The following is a 22,193-nucleotide window of genomic DNA, read 5'->3' on the forward strand; positions in this document are numbered from 1 at the left end:
TCTAGATTTCAGATTTTTTGGTAGATTTTCGGTGACTTGTACTTTCAGTATTTTGCAACACTGGAAGTCCGCCAATTTTCCGACGCTCTATTTAACCGCGTCATTTTCAGACCAGAATTCTGCAAGTAAGCTGAATAAATACTGTGGACTTTCGAAGCATTCCTGTAATACCTCAATTTGCACCAAATGCCATCAACCGATTTCGCCGACATTCCAGCTGCCAAGAAGATGAAGATCGACACGTGCGTCTTGCGATTCGCCAAACTCACCGAGAATGCTTTGGAGCCGGTGAGGGGATCCGCCAAAGCGGCGGGAGTTGACCTGCGGAGCGCCTACGACCTGGTGGTGCCGGCACGCGGAAAGGCCATTGTCAAGACCGATCTGCAAGTGCAGGTTCCGGAGGGCTCCTACGGACGCGTAGCCCCACGATCCGGGCTAGCAGTGAAGAACTTCATTGATGTGGGCGCCGGTGTGGTCGACGAGGATTATCGCGGCAATCTCGGCGTCGTCCTGTTCAATCACTCAGATGTTGATTTTGAGGTGAAGCATGGCGACCGCATCGCCCAGTTTATTTGCGAGCGCATCTTCTATCCGCAACTGGTGATGGTGGACAAACTGGAGGACACAGAGCGCGGCGAGGCCGGATTCGGTTCCACCGGAGTCAAGGATCTGCCGGCAGCCAAGGCGCAGAACGGCAACGGAGAAAAGGCTGCCGAACCGGAGGGAGCTGCTCCGGCTCCTGTTGCCACGTAAACGAGGAACTATTGCCGCATTCCTAAGTCCTTCACGGTCACTATCAAAGAGTTTCATTCTGTATCCTTAAGTGAAATATGTTAATGTATGGGTAATTTGTATCTATTAAAACCGCAAATATACGAAGAAATGTTTCCAATTGTGTCCTCAGATTGACTGGTGGATGGTGGTCACTAGATTTCCTGGATATGCATTGCATACTCTTGGCGTGTTATTTCTAAAAGGCTTTTATTTTTCCTTATTTAAAAAATGTGAGCTGGGTTATTGTACTGCTACCTTCAGGCAGCTTAAACATTTCAAACAATAATTGGTAAATAACTTTTAAATACTTTTTTAAGAAAGGTAACTTCTAAGTAAACATTTTTATAGATTTTCATCAAGCCAACCAAATATAATTAATAATTGTATTTACATCGCATACTAAAATGTCTTTACTAAGGACCTTTTACTAAAATGTATTAGGATGAATTTATAAGCCATTCCTATATTTAGGACATAAATGGGATGTGTCTTCATTTTACTGACCATCCATCCAGATTTATGGATACATATGTACATATGTATAGCTGTAACTTGTATTGCATATTTAAGTAGGCATGAAGTGCCGCGAAAGGTTAACGCTTGGTGCTAACTATATTCTAGTAACTAGAAGTACTTACTTCCAACATATACAAACCGCTCAGATCTTCATAAAAAAGGAGTTTGCTGAACAGCAGAAGTCGAGCAATTATGTTTTTGCAAGAGGAAGCCGACTTGGCTTTATGGGCTTTCTAGTGGCTAGGGATACTTGAAGCAACCGGACAGGCGCAGTGAGTTATGACCGAGTAATGAGAGCCAAGAAGCGCCAACCGTCGATGGCCCACAATATCAGTTCGCGTGTCTCAAGTGCATTGCTGCACAATTTACGCGGCCGATTTTAATAAATTCAATGACTCCAATTTTTAATTAGACGCTGGAAGGTGCGCTGCGTGCTATTAATTGTTTTGCAGCCATCCTTGGTTGCCTTTTGGCGCAACGGTTCCGCTTGACCCGCGACGCATCGAGCGCTCCGGAGGTCAGCCGCGTGCCCATAACGCCCCAGTTGGAGGCACTCGCCGCCCACCGATCGGCACTGTGCAACATCCAACCAACATGCAGCGCGAGTCGCGTTTGATTTTGTATGATAACTGGTATAATTTATTTGCTTCAGCTTGTGAAAAATAGCTATAGTTCATTAAATGTATAAAGTAAATCAAGTTCATTCTCATCGTGCCTATTTTGTAGAAATATGCTTCTGTTTCTTTAAGTTCATCATTGCATACGGCCTAGGTGTTAGAACATGTTTTTGTGTGTCTCTTGCTAAATCGCTTACAACTAATTAAATAAACAATATGTACAATGGGAGCTATATACTACGTTTTCTATTTGCTTGTTTCGTGTGGTTGTTTTTAATCTTTTTTTTAATTCTTGTATAGTGTTGTGTTTGTGTGTTGGTTTCAAGTCTTGGAGCTCTTAAAAGGATGCATAGTTCTAAATGTTGAATTTTGAATTCCTCTGTGCATGGCCGCAGATAAAGTAAACATAAATTAATAAAATTTGAACAAAGCAATGGGGGCGCGTCCAACAATTCTGCCGTATCGTAGGATATTATATTAAAATAAATAGCCTTTTACTTCGATTTGCAAAACAATAAAATTGAATTTTTAAGTTTGCTTCACATTTTGCGGAATTCTATTAAATATACATTTACTGACTAGCAGTTAAAAACGAAAAAAGTCATAGAAATAAATAAAATCAATGCAAAATTGCGCTTTGCACTTAAGTACGTAAACGAAAACTCTCTCATTAAATTGACTAATAAATTGATTAATGTTATACAATTATGATTTGTGTGTTCGTGTGTGTGTGTGTGTGTGTGCAAATGGAAGACTTTGCGATTATTGTTGTTTCTCACTTAAAGTTTACAACTTTAGCTAGCCATTAAATTACATATTTATCGTTTAATTTATACAATAGGTATTCTCTCCCAATCCAAGGCGCCTGTCAGCCTGTCTATTTGTTATTCTCTTATTCCTTTCTTAATTGTTGAAAGCTTATTTGGTTCAGCATTTTAGCAGGTGAAATGCAATTTAGTTAGCATAAATACGTATGTGGACGGGACCGCTGCTAACTAGCTGGCGTCCTGCAGTCCGCTGCACGGCAACACTGGCAGCAACATGTTGCTGCTGGGCGAGCTGGCTGCTGCCGCCGGCGGAGCTGCAACATCGCTGCCCTGATTGCTGCTGCTGCCGCTGCTGCTACCGTTGCTGCCGCCATTGAAGATCTCCGACTTGATGCTGCAACTATTTGTGGCCGATTCCGTTCCTGCTCCTGCGCCTGCTGTTGCTCCCGTTGCTGCTGCCCCACCCGTTTGCAGTGCCAGCATTTGTTGCGCCTGCGCAACGCATGCAACACACGGGCACGGCCCGCCCAATTTCTTCGCCAATATGGAGCGCAGCTTGAGAGCCGGCCCCAGCTTCATGCCCAGCGAGTTAACCAGGTGATCCTCGGTTAAGAGCGGCAGGCCAGTGCCATCGATGGACTGATCACGAAACGACTGCAACGAGAAGAGAGTCAAAGAGAAGAATTAGTGGGGTGTCTACGGAAGAGTCGGCAGATTTATGGTGGCCATGGTCACTTGCACAGTGGTTCGTGGCTGGCAAAATAGACTGTATAATTTAATTCCCTTTTCAAGTTAGCTTATAAAATCTTTAATTTGTTTAAAATATTAAAATAAATTAATAAGCACTTCATATGAATATCAGATAACGGCTATCATAAGATTAATCATATACTTATACTTATTTATGCATATTTATGAAATAAATTAGTTCTTTTGATCCACTGTGCTAACCACGATAAGTCGTGGGCACAGGGCATCCTGTATTGCATTCTGTATTCTCTATGTGTGTGTCTGTGAACTTGTGATTAATGCGCGGCTTTTAAAATTGTTAATGAAAAACGATTTTAGCCAAAGCTGCCTGACTTGGCTGCCGCACTCGCTGCAGTAGCATTTTCATATTTGCAACGCACGATCGATCGAAAGTGGGCAGAGAGTGGGCACCCCATTTACCCCTCGTTCTCCTCCAACTCCTCATCCTTCGCCGAGCTGATACCCACTGCCACGCCCCCTGCTGCTGCTGCTGCTGCAAACTCCCCTTTGGGCAAAACGAAGCTCGCGCCACATGAGATTTCTATTATAGATTGGCCCTGATTGAATTCCACGTAGCTCTCTTCAACAGGGGGCCAACCTGTTTCCGCGGCAGCTGCTGCTTCAGCCGCTGCACTGCAGCAACATGGACTAACAACTGCCACTGTTTTTTCAGCTCCCCAGCATATGCCCCGTTTGCTGCAGCACTGCTTTGGACACGCCTTTATCGGACTGCCCCTTTTTAATGGGTGAGAGCAGCCACGGCCACAGTCAAATCGATTCGATTCCGGGCAACGGCGGTCATCTCTATATATAAGGGAGGTTCGGACAGCCCGGGCAGCTCAGCGTTGCAGCGATGTGGCGGATGCGGATGCGGCTACTCACTGGCTACCTGGTCCTGCTGGCCCTCGGCCAACTGCCGGAGCATGGCGCTCTGGGCCAGAAGTATTACATGAACTTTGCCTTCAACAACAATAATCCGGATGGCGAAGGAGGCACCGGCGTCGATGGTGGCGGTGGTGGTGCTGGTGGTGGTGCCGCTGGTCCCGGCGGTGGACCCGGGGATCATTCACAAGATGGTGACGGTAGTGCTGCGACGGATAGCCCCAATGACGACCACGCTACATCTGCTGATAATAGTTTGGCTACTGATGGCGATGCCATTGGTAAGAAGGAAAGCGGCAATGGTAGCGATGGCAAAAGCGACGCCAAAGACTCGAGCGGAGGCAATGATGCCACGCCAGCGAATGGTCATGACGATGACAACGATGACAGCGACAGCAAGGATGCCAAGGATCGAAAATCGAAGGAGGAGGAGGCCGGACAGGAGGGGAAGCGCAACGATCACAGCCATCACAGTAGCTACGAGATCAGCATCGACGACAGCTTTGGCGGGCGGTACGTGCGGTCCATTTACGAGAGCAGCGAGAGCCACGGACATTCCGGCAGCAATGCCGGCTCCAATCAGCGGGACAACGGAGCCCGTGAGAGCAGTCAGGAGAACCAGGAGGCCAAGGAAGTGGTTAGCGAAGCGCCTGCTCAACGGGCAGCTCTCGCCGCTGGCAATGTGCCGGATGGACCCGAAACTGGAGCCAAGGACGATGACTACGAGGAGATGTAACACCACCGGAAGATCCTACCGTAAGTCCCTCGGTCGTGGGAAAAAACGATCTACCCTAATTTTGTCCTTGTCCTTACCTTTGGCAGGTTCGTTCGAGGATCTTTGGAAGTACGCAGACACTTCAATTGATTTTATCATTAAAATGCCAATAAAATTGTAATATCAAGACTGCTTTTTTTAATGAGTAGCAAGTGGAGGGATATAGTTAAGGCACTTTGAATCAAATAAATAGAACCTTATTGGATTAAAAGTACTTTCATATCGATTGCATTAATAGCAAGCTTGTAAGGCCAAGTCAAAGGGGTTTTATATTATATTATTAACATTATATTAAAGACATTTCTGGTCACCCGAATTCAAAATCTAAGGACCTGTTTACCACACAGGTTCACAGGATCCGTTTATATTATGATTAAATATCTCAATTTATTTAAAAGATCTGAGTTTCTTTGAAGGTAGAATTAAAAGCTTCGACTTGAATTACATACTATTATTTTTAACTGTGACATCAATTAAAGGTGCCACCGGCAAAGTATCCAGAACGAAACTAATGGCAATCAGGCAAATCAGTCAACACATTTAAAATTATAAATTTTAACAAGGTTAGTCACGAGTCAACAGAGCGAGGGTATATAGGGAACCCAACTACCATATAGAAACCTTCACTTCGGTTCCGGTGGTGCCGAAGAACGCAACTATGCTGACCTCCTGCCTGTGGACAACTCTGCCGTGGATGGTCCTGGGCCAGACGTACTACATGAGCTTTATTTTCAACAACTATGGGACATCTAGAATAAGCGCGCCACAACTTGGATTCAATGGTACAGCAAGAGAGCCCATTGAGGGGGGCAATCTGAAGATCAGCTCGGAAGAACATTCAGGCGAGGGAGATACTCTGGAGGTCAGCTCACTGGAGCATTCGCGGGAGACCAAACATAACTCAAAAAAGGACAAGGCAATGGAAACACTTGAGTTGAGTTCAGAGGATCACTCGCGGAAGAAGATCGAAGCCAAGAAACCAAGCGTAGAGGACAAGGACTCCAGGGATTCGGGTGAGACGATGACCACCCGGTCTACTACCACACAGATAAAGTCCACAACAAAGAGAAAAACAAAGGCCACAACATATGAAACTCCCGAAATGGCCAATGAAATCACCACAGAATCCACAATGACCACTGCGATTGACAAAGAAAAGCCAACTGTAGAAATTTACACGGAAAGCCCCAAGGATAAGTTTACAGATCCACCGGGAATCGGAAAAGAACCACCAGATTCCAACACACCAGGTTTTTCCGTAAGATCTTGGGACTCGGTAACACCACACCCATCCGCATTCTTCGATTACCCAGAGGCCACATGCAGCGAGGATATGGATCTACACGAGGTATTTGGCATTAGGCTGGAACGAGATAGGGGCTTGCCCACCAAGATCTTGTGCACATTCAAAAACAGATGGGGAGGTCCTTGGCTGCTGATGACGCGGATAGAGCTCCCAGTTCGTGTTCACATGCGTCACTGGTTCTTGGGCTATCTAACTGCGGACTACAAGGACATGAACATTAATTTCTTGGCCCTGGCCCATATCATGAACTCCATGCGCACAGCCATGTTAATCCTTGGCCAGGATAAGGACAACAAGTTGGTCTATAATCTGTACGATGATGTGGTCATATCGGCCTTCAATGATCTCTTCATGATGCGAAAAGCCGAATTGGTGGAGGCCAACACGACGGAATTGCTATTTGTATCCGTCGGCAAGGTATTGAGTTCGTATGCGGGCCGCAATCGATCGTGTCCTTTGCAGGTCCTTGGCAGCTGGTGGGGTCACCATTCGGTGCAGGATATGTACCAGGGATTCTTTTGGTGAGGATTTGGAGATCTTGATTTACTTACAACAAATAATTAATTCAAATAAATCATATTTTTTAGTATTTTCCCCAAGGATCGCATCATAACCAAGCCCGGCTATGTGGCAATTTTTATAAAACCCAGCCTTTTCCCGGCGAATAACACAGCTCTTTACGATCATCCCATATCGACACGACGTCCCTGGTCAAACAGCAACTATAATACTAAAATTTTAAATGAAACAGAAAAAAATTCGAAGGCATATAAAAAAGAACAGCAATTGGAGTGGGAACGAAACAAGATGGCTGTGCAAAAGGAGCTGGATCGTCGAGCCAGGATCTTTGAAGCTATTGACAGGCTGAGGATGGAGGAGGCCCAGCGGCACAGGGGGAGGTAGCGTAAGTAGGGGGTTTTGGATATAGGGTCAGAAACTAGGTAGGGGTCATCCCCATTACTCAAGAGAGCGAATATATAAATTAATGTTTAAGTTCTACTCATTAGATTAAGCTTATAAATACAAGTCCAAGTTGTGTTTGTTTGCGTTTTATTTTAGGTTTTAGCTTTGTAAATACATTTAGTATCTATTACTATATTTCTTCAGGTGACAGTGCGTATACTAACCTTAATAAGCTTGTCTAACTTTCCTTTCAAATGAAGTATTCATTTCTATTCGTATCCGTATTCCCACAAAGCGTTGGTCAAAAGGTAAAGAAGAAATCTAAACGAGCTGAAAAACGAGCCAAAGACCAAGAGCCAACCGGAAATTGGTGGCTTTTACTCCTATGGGCAGCTCTTAGACTCTGTCATAATTTAGCTCGGACAACATAAAAATAAAAAAAAATGAGGGGAATCGGGAGGAGCAGAGGCTTTGATTTGGGTGGCTCTGTGGTCATGGTTATGGTTAGCCAAGTGGATTCTAAATTCTGTGCCAATAATTGACAGAGCCAACAATAGCAGCAACAACAAGTTGGCATTAACTAGAGCCCAGGAAATGGCCAGAAAGCCAGCAAAAAAAAGAGCACAACTTGGCCATAACAATACGGGCCAAAAACAGATTTGAATTGTGGGTCTCTCAGGCTCTCGGCTCTTGACTTTGAACTCCTTGGCAGAAACAGAAAAAACAGCAAAAACTAAGGGGCCGAGGCCATCTGTAGATCCATACACGCAAGGTAATTGGACTCCAGGTCTCTGGTCTCCATTCGGTTGAAGGCAATTTAAGACAACACAGGCCAGGAGGAAAATGGGCGGAAAATATGGAAATATGCAAATCATTTGGCTGCATCAAACAAAAGACTTTGTTAGCGTTAGAAGACCCAGTTTAGTCTCATATTTTGCTGGCCAAAAAACACGGTAAGCGGTAATATAAATGAATGCAAAAACATAACTCTGAACTTTAATGGCTTTCGCAGCTCGTATCTAGTTGACAGACACAAAAGATTCAAACTAATTGATTGAATATTTACATACATATGTCCAAGAATTTGCAATATTTGCCATGAAATCGAAGAGTTCACTTGAGATAGGCATCTTACGACTCCACCCAAAACCCAAAACCCAAATCAAAATCAAATTCTTGGTCTTTTCAATCTAAATAAACTTTATAGTTCAAGTTCGGCTTTTTGTCTGACTGTGGTTTCTTTCTGTCTCGGAAAGGGAAGCGTTGGTGACCCAAGTTGACCATGGACAGATGGGTTAGATATCAATGAATGTCCAAGATCAATTTGCATACGTAGTCGAATGATTCGTCAAAAGTTCGCTTCGTTTTGATTTCAAAGTCAAGCCAAAGAACTCGTAAATATTTTCTCGTTTTATACGACTTTTGCTTTGGCTCGGCCCCTTCATTCTTTAATAGAGCTATAAAGTTCAGGTCCAATAAAGTTATTTTGTTGTGCAATATTTACATAGAATTCAAGTGGGTTTCAATCATAAAGTAGGCACATAAATTGGTTCTTGTTTTGCTTAAAATATACAGATAGGAAAGAGTTATCAAATATACGTTTTGCTAGCGAAGGACTATTGGATGCGTGTGATGATCGAGATTGGGCTTATAAAGAATGATGTTATATGAAGGAGGTTAAGATCTAATAATATTGACAGAAATCAATTAATATTAATCGTACGAATTGAGTACTGATACGAATTCCTAGTCTTAACGATATTCCAATCACGCACCCATCTCCAATATGCATATAAATGGATCCATATTGAATGAACGAGCATCTGGGGATAATCTCAAGCTCTGGAATTTTGTTGCTTGCAAAATAAATTAATAGCAGGGTCAGCGTAAGGCGCGTCAAATGTGAAACGTGCCAGGTCTTCATCCGCGTCCTCCATCACCATCGCCATCCACACTCGCCTTCAGCTCGAGCCCAAAAAGTAAAGCCCCGAAAAACCCGAATCTCGAATCCCGAATCCGACGACTTTTTGCCCAAAAGACACATCACACTAATAAGCAGCTACAAAAGTGCTTCTGGCTGCTTCTGGTCACCCAGCGGACGATCTTCTGCCCTCCCCCTTTTCCCAATTTTTTCGCTGCCCGCCAAATACATTTTAATTTGAAGAGCCGACAGTGCAGTGCGCAAAAATGAATTCTACCCCGGGTTGAAAGGGGTCTTCTGCTCTGCCCAATTGTATTTTCTGGGCTCAATTTAGTTGTACGGATTTTGACCTGCTTAACCCTAAAGCCAGCTATCCAACCAACCAGCCAGCCAGTCAGCCATCCAAACAACCAAGCCGGGCAAATGGTGGGGCTGCTGGAGAAGGAAGGATGGATGATGATGATGAGGGGAGGGAGGATGACAAGAAGCGAAGACAACAATTTGAATTCTAAATTGAACAGCTTTTTGTGCTACCTATGCCCGGGAGCTCGCCCAGCCGCCAGTTGAGTGGAGCGCTGATCGCAGAACGTGGGCCGACCTGCTGCCAACTTGCAGAGGTTGAAGCTGTTGTTTCTTTGGCTTTACCAGAAATCCAAAGTCGAGGCTTCGACTGGGGGGGGGGAGTGGGTCTAAGACTGAGGCCGAGCCTGAGCCTCGCCGTCAATTGCGCCCAACTACCTACTCATTGTAATTCTTCATGTCTGGCCACGTCCCGGGCCGGGCCAAAAGCAAAAGCGTACCGAAAGAGCTGGCCAAGAATCGGAGCCGGTCCAGAAACGGCGACCTGATTGCCGGCAGTGCCAGCAAGTACCCAGTTCCAGTTGCCCATCAGCAACCTTTGGCTCAGTTCGGTCGCTCGTATCGGTGGCTGGCCGGCCGCCTCAAGCAAAAGAGAAAAGTGACATTGCAAGGGGGTATGCTCGACTAGCAGATACCGCCTTATATTTGATTTAAAATTTTGCAAGCTAAAAATGCATATTTTCATATAACACATTAACGATCTCTTCTGGCTACTATTTTCTATTCAATTTAACATTAAAATAAAACTAAGCCTAAATAAATGTTGATAGCACCTATAAATATGATCATAAACTTTATTATCAAATTATTGTCCGCCTTACAGGGTATCGAATAGTTGACCTGTGGGCTAGTAGCAACGTGACTACACTCACTTGTGTCTTTGGCTTTGATTTTGGTACCGAGTATTTAATGATATTTTACTCTTTTTTTTTTATTCAGCCCAGCAAACCAACAATTACGCTTAATGCCAAACATCCTCTGCCAACCAACAGTTTGCCTGCCCCAACAACCAAGTTCCAACTTCAAACTTCCAAGTTCCGAGCTCCCGAGTGCGGTGGCTGCGGTTTGATCTTGTTACGCATTCGAGGCACTCTTTAGTTTGTGTTCTGGAATCTGTGTGCTCTGTATTCTGGGATCTGGGATCGGGATCTGCAATCTGAGGTAGCATTTGATTGGCATGTAGAGCAGAACAGCCTCGACTAGCTAACTTTTTTGTTGGCCAACTATCTAGCTGGCCATCGAAGATTGGTGAAGGGCAGATGCTAAAAACCCGCGCTGCACTTTCCACCGAAAGTGTTGGAAATTGCCAGTCTATGCCATTTATCCTCTGATTGATTTACCAGCTAACTATTCATCTTCGATCGAAAAGAACTGTATTCTATATCAATCAGACAACTGTTGCAGCAACAACAGGCGACTCCAAAGTGCCCGCTTATTATTTAAATAATTTAATAAATTATTGAACACTTGCCCACAGGGCGAGCAATGAAGTCGGGCTTTGGATCGCGACTTAGACCGATGTAATAAATAAGTTTTATTTTTATTTCACAGCTACTGCCGCTGGCGAACCAAAGTAGCAAACGGGACAGTGGGTGAGTTGTGCAAATTGCTGATAAATACATGGATAAGAGCTGTTTTTGGTCTGGTTAGGCTAGATATTTAGGCTAGACTTTTAGGCTAAATGCAAATAAAAAGAACAAGGTCAAATTGATTTAAAAAAACATGTTTTCTTATTGTATGATTTCAACTGTTTTTCACACTGCTGTTTAATATCCCAAACGTGAAACTTTGTCCCACTGTGCACAATGAGGCCAGCACAGATATTACATCTTAAGGTCAAAATATTAGCAAATTTCATGTGACCCGCTCACCGAACAAAGCCTTTGGCTAAACCAAAAAAAAAAAATAAAGAAGGCCAGCCAATCCAATCCAATCCATCGGGGGGAATTCAGGAGAAGGATTGCAGGTCCAGAGTAGATGGGGCTGTTAATTTCGCTGCAGAGAGCGGTAGGCACATAATCAGTTTATTTTGTTGCATTGGTTTTCTTTGGGCTCAGCAGTAGGAGCAGGAGCAGGAGCCAAAGCAGAAAGAAGAAGAAAAAGTGCCCCGGGTTACACGCCAAAGATACAATTTTAGATTATATGGCCAACTGCGCGCATGCGCATAATAATAATGCATGCAACAAGACGAAGACGACGGCGACGACGATGGCGATGGCGACGAGTAGCCAATTGCTGGCAAGGCTCAGGCAACTCCAATCCACTCCAGTACACTCCACCAAGCCGCTCATGACCGAAAGCCAGGTCGTCTTTACGTTGGCTTCCTGTAGGGGCACAAAAAAGGCGTGCAAGTGGGTATAATCATCATCAGCTTTGATAACACACCACGAGCGACGTTGGCTGCAACGACCTGCCTGGGTCCTAGGTTTTGAAGACCCGGGACCCAAGACCCCAGACCCCAGACCCTAGACCCCAGACCTTAAACACCAGACCCACAGACCCGGCATGATCTGCTGCTTGGCATTTGACTTTCGGGCCGACTTCTCTGCTCTTTCATTTCTTGGTTGTTTTATTTCGGTTTGGTGTGGTGTGGTGTTGTGTGGTTTGGTTTGGTTCGGTTCGGTTTGGGTGCTTCCAGTCATGCGCTGGCTTCAGCTGCGAGTCCGAGTCTTGACTTTGGTCCCGAGGTCCCTGGGGTCTCAATGGGGCTGCTGCCTGAGTTTGCTGACTGTCAGTTAAATGGCAGCTCTGTTGCCGTGGCCACCTTATAACCTCCGCCTTCTGCACATTTCATCTAACCTCTGCTCCAGTCCGGCGTGCACAGTGGTTAAAGGGTCAGCCAAAAGGGCCACGATTATTATTCTGCCTATCTACTTTAAAAAACACAAATGGCTCAAGATTGAGAAGTATTCCAAAATATGCCCAGTGTTCAGGGTAACTTTATAGCATAGTAAATACAAAATTTCCAATAAATGGTACCCTACTGTGCCACAAAAAGCTCCTCTCGATTGCGATCATTTGCTTTCGTGCTGTGATTTCTGCCCCCAAACCCTAGAATGAATTCAACTTTTCCTGGATCCTGGTTCAGTTTGGTTTTCTTCTAAGTGCCACAGCAGGTCGAATTCGCTGGTTTCAAGTTCCAGGCCCAGCAGCAGCAGCAACATCATCAAACAGACGACATCATTATCGTGCAACATTATCAAAAACGAGGGGAAAGAAAACGCCAAGCGCGAGGCAAGAAATTGCTTGTCTTTGGCCAATTTTTGGCTCGTACATTTCGTAGGCGGCCGAAAAGTGGAAGCCGGCAAGAAAAACCGCCAAGGAGAAAAAGGGGGAACAAAAAAAGGAAGCTCTGCGAGCGAACCAATATATTGAAATATGGCGGTAAGCGGGCAATTTAAATGTGGGCCCCTCAACGCTTCCACCCGCCGCTGCACGGAATGTGGTTTTAAGTAATTCATGGATTAATGGTAGCATATTGGTCTTGTGGCCCGCGATTGAGCTGGAGAAGTTGCAGGAGTTGGAGGAGTTGCATGAGGCGGATGAGGAGGAGGTGGCTCCGTTGCCGCTGTCTCTTGAGTGAATGGTCGTGTCTGTGGCCGAGACCAAAACTGCTGTCTGTTTTTCTGTCTGCGGGGCCTTGGCCGTGGTAAGAGTAGGAGTTGCATGTTTAGCACGTGCCTTCGGTTCCTCTTGTTGCACACTGATGTTGCTGCTTTTGCTGCTGCTGCTCGTGTGCGGTAGTTGCTGCCGTTATTGCGCTGCTGCAGCAGTGGTTGTTGCTGGCTGATAATGCGTTGACCGCCAACGCCGCAAACTAGATTGTTACGTTTATAATCATTAGGCAAGTCGGTGATTTGTTTTCCTTTGCCTACATTTTTTTCGTAGCACTGATTCTTTGGGCTATGAAAGTTTTTGGTTTTTGCCACTAAAGCACCGTTAATATGAGGTTGCTATTCTAGGCAAAACGAACTGGAGGGTACTTTTGAGTAGCTAAAAACTTTTGAATTTCATAGAATTATAATAGAAAATGGCACATCTATGGTATAGGTGTTTGTTTTTTTAGGGAAAAGATCTTTGAAAGCGATATATTTAAGTAATTACATATGTGAATTTATGACACGGATTCAAATTTGAACTCAGCTAATTAAATTAGATCCGAATTCCGAACACTTCCTTACTTATCAAAAATAAAACTTAATCAAATCCTCTTTAGTTAAGTAACAATTTGAAGATTTCTTTCACATCCCCGTCATTCGGCTTAACCGAAAATGAATTTACATTTTGGTTTTTGTATTTGGCACATAACGCCTAGTCATACTTCCTGTACAAAAGAAGAAAAACCCCAACTCATTGGCCACATAACACATTTCGCCGCACTCTCCACACGCACACAGCAAACTCGAGAAACCAACAAATTGCATTTTAATGCAACTTTCCAAATCAATTTTCAGAAAACCAAACACAGAGACCAAACTGCATTTCCCTTTGAAAAAAAAGTAGGAAATGTGAAGGCGAAAGGGGAAAACTAGAGATATGGCCAGAGGGATATATCGGGAACTTGGGTCGCAGTTGGCCAAAAGGCCAATATAAAAATAAATAAAACTTAAGTCAGCCATGTGACAGTTATGGATGAGAAGGCTGCACAATCCACTCCACACCAAGCCACTCCACTCAACTCTACTCCATTCCAAGCCTGGGGAACCCAACTCGAATGTCAAGATCCGGACTTGGGGACCCCGGCCTGAGCCAAAGTAACGAGTTGGTTGGGCAATAAAAAAATCTAACTTTAATACGAATTAAGATAAACAAATAATGAGAAAGGGACCGGATTGGTGGTGGTGCAGAGGGGGCACCATCTAATCGAATGTTTGTAGATGGCAATGGAGACCTCCAGGCCCAAGCTCAAGTGACAAGTGCGAGTCTAGCCTGGGGGCTTTTGACATTTGCTGAATCTGAATCTGAATCCGAGACTGCGACGAAGACGATGATGATGATGATGACTACGTGGATTTGCAGTCACTGTTTGTGTTTACGCGAACGATGAAACCTTATGCCTAATAATAGGGTCGACTTTGAAATGCATACGAAAGGGGGAGATACTGGCATTGGTATAGTTTGCCTCGCTTTTTTCTGTTTTTTTTTTTTTTATTATTTGTCGGGGGCGTTAGCCACGGTGCAAAATGTAGAGCTACGGAGTTGATCTCCATGTTGCCGATGCTTGACATTTATGTGAACCCAGTGCAACAATAACACGTTGGTGTACCACCAGACAGAACGACACGAAGCCAATCCAAACCAAACCAAGAGATCCCAGCGCGATCGTCGTGGGCTAGAAGGCAAAGTCAACTCGTTCGAGTCATGAATCTTATGACGCCTACGTGTACTTTTGGCATTTGGCATGTCAAATACAATAAGTACTAGGGGAGCCCCAGTGCCAGAGATCAGAGTACTGCGAGTACATCTCGGTACCCAAGATGGAGACGGAGACCCAAATGCGGAGCCTGGCGATGATACTTTGTGTTCAAGTCTGCGTTGGCCGCTGCGTTGACTCTTTTTCTTTCTGACAGCTTCGATTTGGGGCCCAAAACACGTTTTGCAAGCCAAGGGGAACATTCCGGGTCTGTCATTAACCGACAGAAACTAATTCGCTCCAAATAAGTTCAAGGCGGAATGCTGATAGATTGACAAGGCGAATGGGTTTGGAGATGTTTGCCCGGGTTCTTGCCACAATTGGCGAATTCGTCATCTTGCGTTTCTTGAGAAGTTGGATGGAGATGTCGGTAATGACTTGATTGTGAACTTTGATTGTGGGGTCAAAGTTGTACACTCATTTAACGAAGTTGTATTGGAAATCAGTAGATCTCAATTATATCAAGGTATCTTGAAAATTGTTAAGGCATTCGACACTAACAGGTAAAATATTAGTTTGCTAAATACAATAGTTTAGATTTTTGTGAATCGAACCGAGCAACGATTTGAGTCCCACGACTTCCAAATCTGCTCCTCTGATCTGACCATCTACTATTGATCGAATTTCTAACCTCCTCTTGGGTTTCCACGCATTCCAGGCATCCAACCCACCTGCTCTACCTGCTCAGTGCACTTAATCAGCGAATTATTCATGACAAACTGAGGAAGGAGGGGTTTTGAAAAAGGGAGGCGGGACACCCTCCCGTAGCTCGTGTCTCTGATCACGCATAGAAATTATTATTGTGCTTTAATATAGCCATAAATCTGAACATTTAAAATGCAGAAAATATCGCATCCTGCTGCGTTTGGCAAACCAGAACTGGAAAATGCAGAGGATCGCTAAACTGGGCATTGGTTGGGTTGGGTTCGGCTCCAACTTATGACTTCATCTGCATTTTTATGGCGAATACCCTGGCGATAATAAACCCTGGCAGGGATCGCAAAAGCCACCCATGCGTGCTCCTAGAAAAAACAGGGGGGACAGTGGGGGTTCCCACTTGAAGGAGGAGTTCCACCGAGGCAATATCAATAACACTTGCAACTCTGTCCGTCGTAGGTACGACTGCAACATGATGCGACAACGTTGTTGTCGTCGGACAATGTCACTGAACCAGTTCTCAATGTCTTCATATAGATTTCCACGGCCTGCGAGAGTCAACCTCTGCACTAAATATTTACAACCTCCACAATATCTCAACGACCGACAACGACGACAAAAAAGACTGAAAAGTCTGAAAGAAAATAAAAAAAAAAGAAGGTAACAGAAACGAGGCTGGTCTTTTCTATCGCCTGGCCTGGCGGAACAAGTTCATGCAACTGCAGCAGCCGCAGCAGCTCCAGCTCCAGCTTCAGCACCACAAAAGGTGTTCAGGCGACCAAGACCGAGCCCAAGAGCAAGACCAATACCAGCCAAACATCCAAACATCCAACTACCAACGACCAGCGACCAGTGTCGTTGTGGCCATAAATTCAATTGAATATTACGCCAATTGCCTTTTTGTCTATCGCCAACGTCGCGCGTCGGGGAGGAGTCAACATGACGGCCTCCAAACTGGTTCCATCATCATCAGTGTGGACCGATATGTTGTATTTTAAGCAGATTTAGTTCATCTTTGAATGCACGCTAAGCCGCTTTCGGCGAGCTAATTAGACGACTTTGAAGGCCCCATCTCCGCCAGCTAATATGCATCAAAATGTGTCAACACCTGGTGCCGCGTTGTCCTGCCGACCATCTCGACCGGCTTAATTGTTGGCTCTCCTCGATCCAAGCGAACTCCAACCGCACCGTACCGAACTGAACTGAACCTAGGCCATGTTTTCACTCCATTAACGCGTTGTGCAGTCGCCGCAGAGTGCAGCCAGATCCTGAACTGGGTCTGGTAATGATGCCTGACGTTGACCGATCGTCGACCGCAAAAGCCAGTCGAAGCCATCGCCAGAAGCCGGGGGAAAAGCCAGATCCAGAGCAACAGCAACAGCAATAGCAAGAGCCGGCCCAGGCTGACCGAGCGATCAAAAGTCGTTCAACTTGCCGGAACTGGTCGTAAAGATCACCTGGCCAAGAGCTGCCTATGTGGAGCATTTTGCTCTCGAACTTGGCCAACGCAGCTCGTACCTGGGGATCTGGAGTGGAAGTCAAGTAAAGGCTGAATCTCGCATGGCACAATATTAATGGCCGCCAGAGAGTTCATGCCGGTCATGGTGAGTTCAAATCCCAAAACGTAGTTAATCTTCCCAGTTTTTTATTGATTATCGACAGGAAGTTCACAACCACAGAAGATTCATTGGGCTTTGACTCCTGCGATGTTGTACAGCATTGAAACTAATCATTGGATTCCAAATAATCTACAAGGACTAGCGAATTAGAGGATGTCATATGGATATGAAGCAACTAGTTTCAAAGACAGGTTGAAAAGAAGTTTTAAGAGTTAAATTTTTTTTTTTTGAAGAGACTATCATTCCTAAACAATTTCCTTGATTAATGCCTTAGTTGTAACGGGTATTGTTTAGTAGTTAACTTTCTAAGATCCGATTTATTTACCCCTGCCAGCTGGGCCATAAAACTCAATTAGTTGATGCAGAAAGCCTCCTTTCTCCATCGAACCTCCTTGCTTAATCAACTACAAATGGGTTAAAAGGGAGAATGTTATGTTTGATTCGGTTTTGTGGGCCTACCTGAACGTATTCGGCGCATATATCAATTCCGCCCACAAAGCCGCACACATCGTCCACAGACCAGGAGTTAACCTCCTCGCTCTGCGCCTGACATCGTCTTCGGGCCTTGGCAACTCCTGTACCGGCTCCTGCTCCCGATCTCGCTGCAGAACTCTCACCCGTTCCCGATCCCGTGCCTAGTGTCGCGTTGGCGTTGCCAGAATTGATATCGTCGTGCTGCTCCAACGGTGGCGGGGATGGTGTGGATGTGGATGAGCCTGTGGTGCCTGTTGTTGCTGTGGTGGCCGTGGAGCTGGCACGACGCTCTGCCTTGAAGCGCTTGGCGGCCGGCGGCTGCGAGCTCAAATCCAATGGCGCCGCCGACGCAATCGAGGAGCCACCGCCGACGTCACCGATGGGCGCCACCGTCGTGGAATCATTGGTGGAACGTGGACTAGACTGCCGCGAAGCGTGATGCGATTGCTGCTGCTGCTGCCGTTGATGTTGCTGCTGCTGTTGTTGCTGTTGCAGCTGGGCCGAGTAGATCAGAGCGGGTGTTACAAATTGGGCTGCCTGATGCAGTGCGGCATTCAGGGTGGAACTGGAACGTGGCGTGCCCGCCGCACTCGCACTCGGCGACGAGGCATTCGAGCCGGAGCGCTGCTGTTTGCTGCGCAGAATCTCCTGGATTTCGGCATCTTTCACAGCACGCGCCTGAGGAGATCGGGTTGAATGAAATGGTACAGAAAAAGAGAAGGGATTAAGTAAAACAGAAAATAATTACTTGGATTAACGAAGCTTAGTGGGTGTAGTAGTAGTAAGTATTTCTTACTTTGCCGTTAATAAAGCGGTACTACCTACAGGTGGCAAACAAAATATCCCATTAAAGAGGAACCCCCATTATTTGGTAACACTTTTTGTTGGCCACCAATAGAACTACTTTTTAATGCTACTCACCAGTGTCAGCAGTGCCTGGGTGCTGCTCATGTCTATCAGCGGCGGGAAAATACCAGACGAGAAGGGCAGAAAGTTGGTCATAAACGGCGAAACACTCGCTGCTGCCACCACGGCGGCCATTTGGCTCTTGGCCTGCTCCGTGGGCGATGGAGCGGTGGGTGGTGGAGCCAGTTGCGACATGGACGAACCACCGCCACCACCACCACCGGCTACTGCACCACCCACACCTGCTCCACCGGCCACACTCACTTTGGCCTCCTTGGGCAGACTGACGGCAGCACTGTTCGCCGCCGATGCGGCCGATGGAGAGAGCTTCTTGGCAGTGGTCGCAGTGCTGCCGGCGGAGCTGCTCGTCGACTTGGGGGCGTTGCTTGGGGCAGAGTTTGATCCTCCTGCTCCTCCGCCTCCACCGCCGGCTCCTCCAGTGGCTGTTGTCGCAGAAGTGCTGCCGTCGTAGTAGGAATTGCGTCGAGTTGCGTTATTGCTGCACGGAACGAAAATTTACAACTTAGTTAATAGTTAATAATAAAAATGCATCATCATTTTAATATTTTTACGCGCTTTAGAAGGTTCTTCTCAGTTTCTAAGTATGTTTTATCATATCATATTGATCTTAAGTTGAAATAGAGTTATACACAACATTCCCACATTTTTTCTCTGTGGGATTATTGCCTCGGAAAATATAAAGTTATTTCAGGGCGAACTCGAAACTTACTCATTGGGATTGGAATTGTTGTACTTGGCCGCCAGGCATCGCATAATGTCCGAATAGTTGCGGGTGGAGAAATCCGTGGCATTCGAGGCGGCACCACCGTCCGATTTGGCGGTGTTGCTGCTGCCGCTGATGTTGCTGCTGCTGTTGCTGTTGCTGCTGCGCAGTTGCTGCTGGCTGGCGGCAGCCTGCTGAATGCTATTTAGCAAATTCGTTGACAAATTGTGCAGCGGCATGTGTGTGGCTGCACTTGCTGATGCCGATGCCGATCCCGATGATGATGATGATAATGATGATGTAGTGGTTGCTGTTGCCATCGATGGGCCACTGGGCGGACTAAGGCGTTGTTGCTGCTGCTGGGACTGTTGTTGTTGCTGCTGGTGGCTGGGTGAGACACCACCACCAGCACCACCACGATACGATGACGACGAGGGCGTGGCGCTGCGAGATCTGTCAGAAAAAAAAGTGAAGAAATATGCCAAAAATTCATATGGATTAGTTATGTTAAAGAGAACATTTAGCAGGTTTTGCATAAGTGGGAGAGTGTGACATCAGCATAATATATTTACTATAACCTAACCCCATGATTTCTTGTAAATTTGCATTTTTATTTAATTATCCCGCCAGAAAAGGTGTCGCATACAATTGGATTATTTGTCATTCCGCACAGCATCCGAGCCAAGTTCTCTTGGCTTATTTGACATGCTAATGAGTGGCTTCCGTGAGATCTTCTCTCCTATGCATCCTATAAAAGCACCCAAGTCTTTCAGGCAGCTGCGACTACGATTTACGTCTTGTGGAAGTTTGATATTTAGTTTAATTCTTTGGAGAAGTGGCAAGACTCTGGTCATAATGCGATTACAAATGCGATTTGACATGGGAACTGTTTTGCAAGGAGTTCTCTGGCGAAAGGAGTCCAATAACTGGTATCCAGATGAGAAGCCTGGGAGAGTTCACACTTGGTTTTAATTCCAACTGGTATACAGTTGTTGAAAAGAGTGGCTTATAGATTCCATTTATAAACTATTTAAATTGTAAGTACAATTAATGGAAGTGGTAAATAAGGTAAATAAGTTATGTACAATTCCATTGTGATTATCTTTTGCAGAATTAAAGAAGAAACACAAGAATCAAACTATTTATTCCACTACAATGTATCTTCTTTACAACCTGTGTATCTCTCATAATTCTTTTCAGTAACGTTCAATATTGTTAGGACGATCACGGAACATTTCCCAAACAATTTCATTTCACAGATGCTCTCGGTTCGAAACGAAACATTTCATGTTAACCAATGTTGAGCATTTGTGGACTACAATCTGGCTGGCATGGCCATAACTCATATGCAACTACCATGCCACCAGCCAGGCGCAGTCGAATACACCACCTTGCCCCTTGCAGCAATAGCAGCCACCCATTAGCCATTCCCAGAGCACTGCAACACGAGCCAAGCCAACTCAATGCTGGCCGAAAAGAAAATAATCAGCATAGATTTCTGGCCAGATCCTCAGTGGCGGCAGCGGTCACCTCCTAAACCGAACCATGCCGCAGCCAGTGGCAGCTGCAAGTGCCTGCTTCTATTTCAGCTTGTCGATAGCGCTGTGCTGCATGCCACCAGAGCTGGCAGTTGGGCTTTTTAACTGTTAATGTCAATAATATAATATATGAAATATTATTATATCGAAATAAGAACGCATTCTTTTATAATAGATTCGTTGTTTATAAAGTTTATATAATTTATAACCTATATTTTCCTTTCTTTTTTAACTAATAAGTTAAGTTTCTTCTGGCTTCCAGCTCCATTTTGGCTAGGTGTTTTTGGCCACCACTGGTTGCTATGGCAGAGTAACTCGTGCTGCACGTCGTCGTCGTCGCTGGTCGTTGGTCATGTCGTGTCGCTCTTTCGGAGGCTGCGGCACCAAATTTATATATAGCAGCTTGCCGCCTAACTTGCCCCCTCGTACCGCACCGCTCCGCCCCTCCCCATCCATCCCCCTGCCCCCTCAGCTGGCTCCCTGCGTTGTTGCTGCTGTTGTTGTTGCCATTGATTTATCGTGATCTGTTGGTTGTCGATTTTTTGCTGTTATTTTGTTCGTTTGCCGGTTCGGCGTTGTTGCCTCTTTCTGCTTACAACAACTTTTTTTTTTTGTTGCTCTTTTTTGTCTCATTTTTTTCTGTTGTATCTTTTTTAGTAATTTTTTTTCGGTTTTGTTAAAAATGTTGATTATTGCAAATTGCTTTGGCGATTGGTAGCAGCTACTTAGTTGTGTTTTGTTGCTTGTTCTTGGCAATTGTTTGAACAGCAACCAGAACAAACCAAAAAAAAGTAGTGGAGGCAAAAAAGCATTGCAAAAATGGTTTATGGTGGCGATTATGTTTTGGCTACTGCCACCGATCGCCCTCCCAGTTCCGACTTCACCCAATCTATCGATGTGTGCCTAACGGTTTGGGTGCTCTGGTTGTCTAAGATCTTTAGATCGGTGGCATGCCTAATTGGTTTTTATTATACAACCGGCAACATGTGCCCGCCTCGGTATGCAAATGGTGTCTATTGTTACGCCTACACAAGACCCCAAAAGTCCCTAATAAAAATAAATGTATGTGAATACGCTGCGGTTCGAAAAGAATTTGATCCAAAGTTACTAGACCGACCTGATATTAATACCCTACAGTCAAGATCGCATATATCAACAACTTTTTAAACTTTTATATTCATTACATTTTAAAATGTAATACAATTTTTACTTCGAACAGCACATATATTGTTTTGAAACGCACTGTATGCATGATGTCGCATATGTCCAAAGAGTATTTGTTGACGTGAAG

At 45.1% G+C, this 22,193-nt stretch overlaps 4 protein-coding genes across 8 annotated transcripts in view; 3 read left to right on the top strand and 1 right to left on the bottom strand.

Annotated features, from left to right (window-relative positions):
- Positions 1-36: 36 nt before the first annotated feature.
- LOC6612103 (deoxyuridine 5'-triphosphate nucleotidohydrolase) lies at positions 37-892 on the top strand. Its single transcript, XM_002036584.2, has 2 exons — positions 37-125; positions 218-892. The coding sequence occupies exon 2, from the start codon at positions 229-231 to the stop codon at positions 751-753; it is 525 nt and encodes a 174-aa protein (XP_002036620.2). The 5' UTR covers positions 37-125; positions 218-228; the 3' UTR covers positions 754-892.
- A 1,014-nt stretch (positions 893-1,906) lies between these two features.
- The window catches only part of LOC6612108 (pneumococcal serine-rich repeat protein), a 53,926-nt gene continuing 33,639 nt past the window's right edge, over positions 1,907-22,193 (bottom strand). For 4 of the 5 annotated variants that reach the window (XM_032727712.1, XM_032727710.1, XM_032727713.1 and 1 more), the window contains exons 4-7: positions 19,371-19,817; positions 18,656-19,139; positions 17,720-18,412; positions 2,903-3,328 (exon numbers count right to left, since the gene is read on the bottom strand). In XM_032727712.1, coding sequence (XP_032583603.1) covers positions 2,903-3,328; positions 17,720-18,412; positions 18,656-19,139; positions 19,371-19,817 — 2,050 coding nt within the window. Of the gene's footprint in view, positions 3,329-17,719; positions 18,413-18,655; positions 19,140-19,370; positions 19,818-22,193 lie in introns of all 5 variants that reach the window. The other variant, XM_032727714.1, reaches the window with a different exon arrangement.
- LOC6612105 (accessory gland protein Acp32CD) lies at positions 4,268-5,199 on the top strand. The gene is made up of 2 exons (XM_002036586.2): positions 4,268-5,062; positions 5,129-5,199. The coding sequence occupies exon 1, from the start codon at positions 4,278-4,280 to the stop codon at positions 5,040-5,042; it is 765 nt and encodes a 254-aa protein (XP_002036622.1). The 5' UTR covers positions 4,268-4,277; the 3' UTR covers positions 5,043-5,062; positions 5,129-5,199.
- On the top strand, positions 5,593-7,350 carry LOC6612106. Its single transcript, XM_002036587.2, has 3 exons — positions 5,593-5,611; positions 5,699-6,908; positions 6,975-7,350. The coding sequence occupies exons 1-3, from the start codon at positions 5,593-5,595 to the stop codon at positions 7,288-7,290; spliced, it is 1,545 nt and encodes a 514-aa protein (XP_002036623.2). The 3' UTR covers positions 7,291-7,350.

Source organism: Drosophila sechellia, chromosome 2L (assembly GCF_004382195.2).
Source record: "Drosophila sechellia strain sech25 chromosome 2L, ASM438219v1, whole genome shotgun sequence".
In the NCBI taxonomy this organism is placed as follows: Eukaryota; Metazoa; Arthropoda; class Insecta; order Diptera; family Drosophilidae; genus Drosophila; species Drosophila sechellia.

Bases quoted from the DNA above. Each gene is read 5' to 3' on its own strand.
- LOC6612103 (XM_002036584.2), top strand. From the start codon at position 229: ATGAAGATCGACACGTGCGTCTTGCGATTCGCCAAACTCACCGAGAAT.
- LOC6612105 (XM_002036586.2), top strand. From the start codon at position 4,278: ATGTGGCGGATGCGGATGCGGCTACTCACTGGCTACCTGGTCCTGCTG.
- LOC6612106 (XM_002036587.2), top strand. The intron at 6,909-6,974 runs GTGAGGATTTGG...CATATTTTTTAG, and splicing joins ATGTACCAGGGATTCTTTTG to TATTTTCCCCAAGGATCGCA.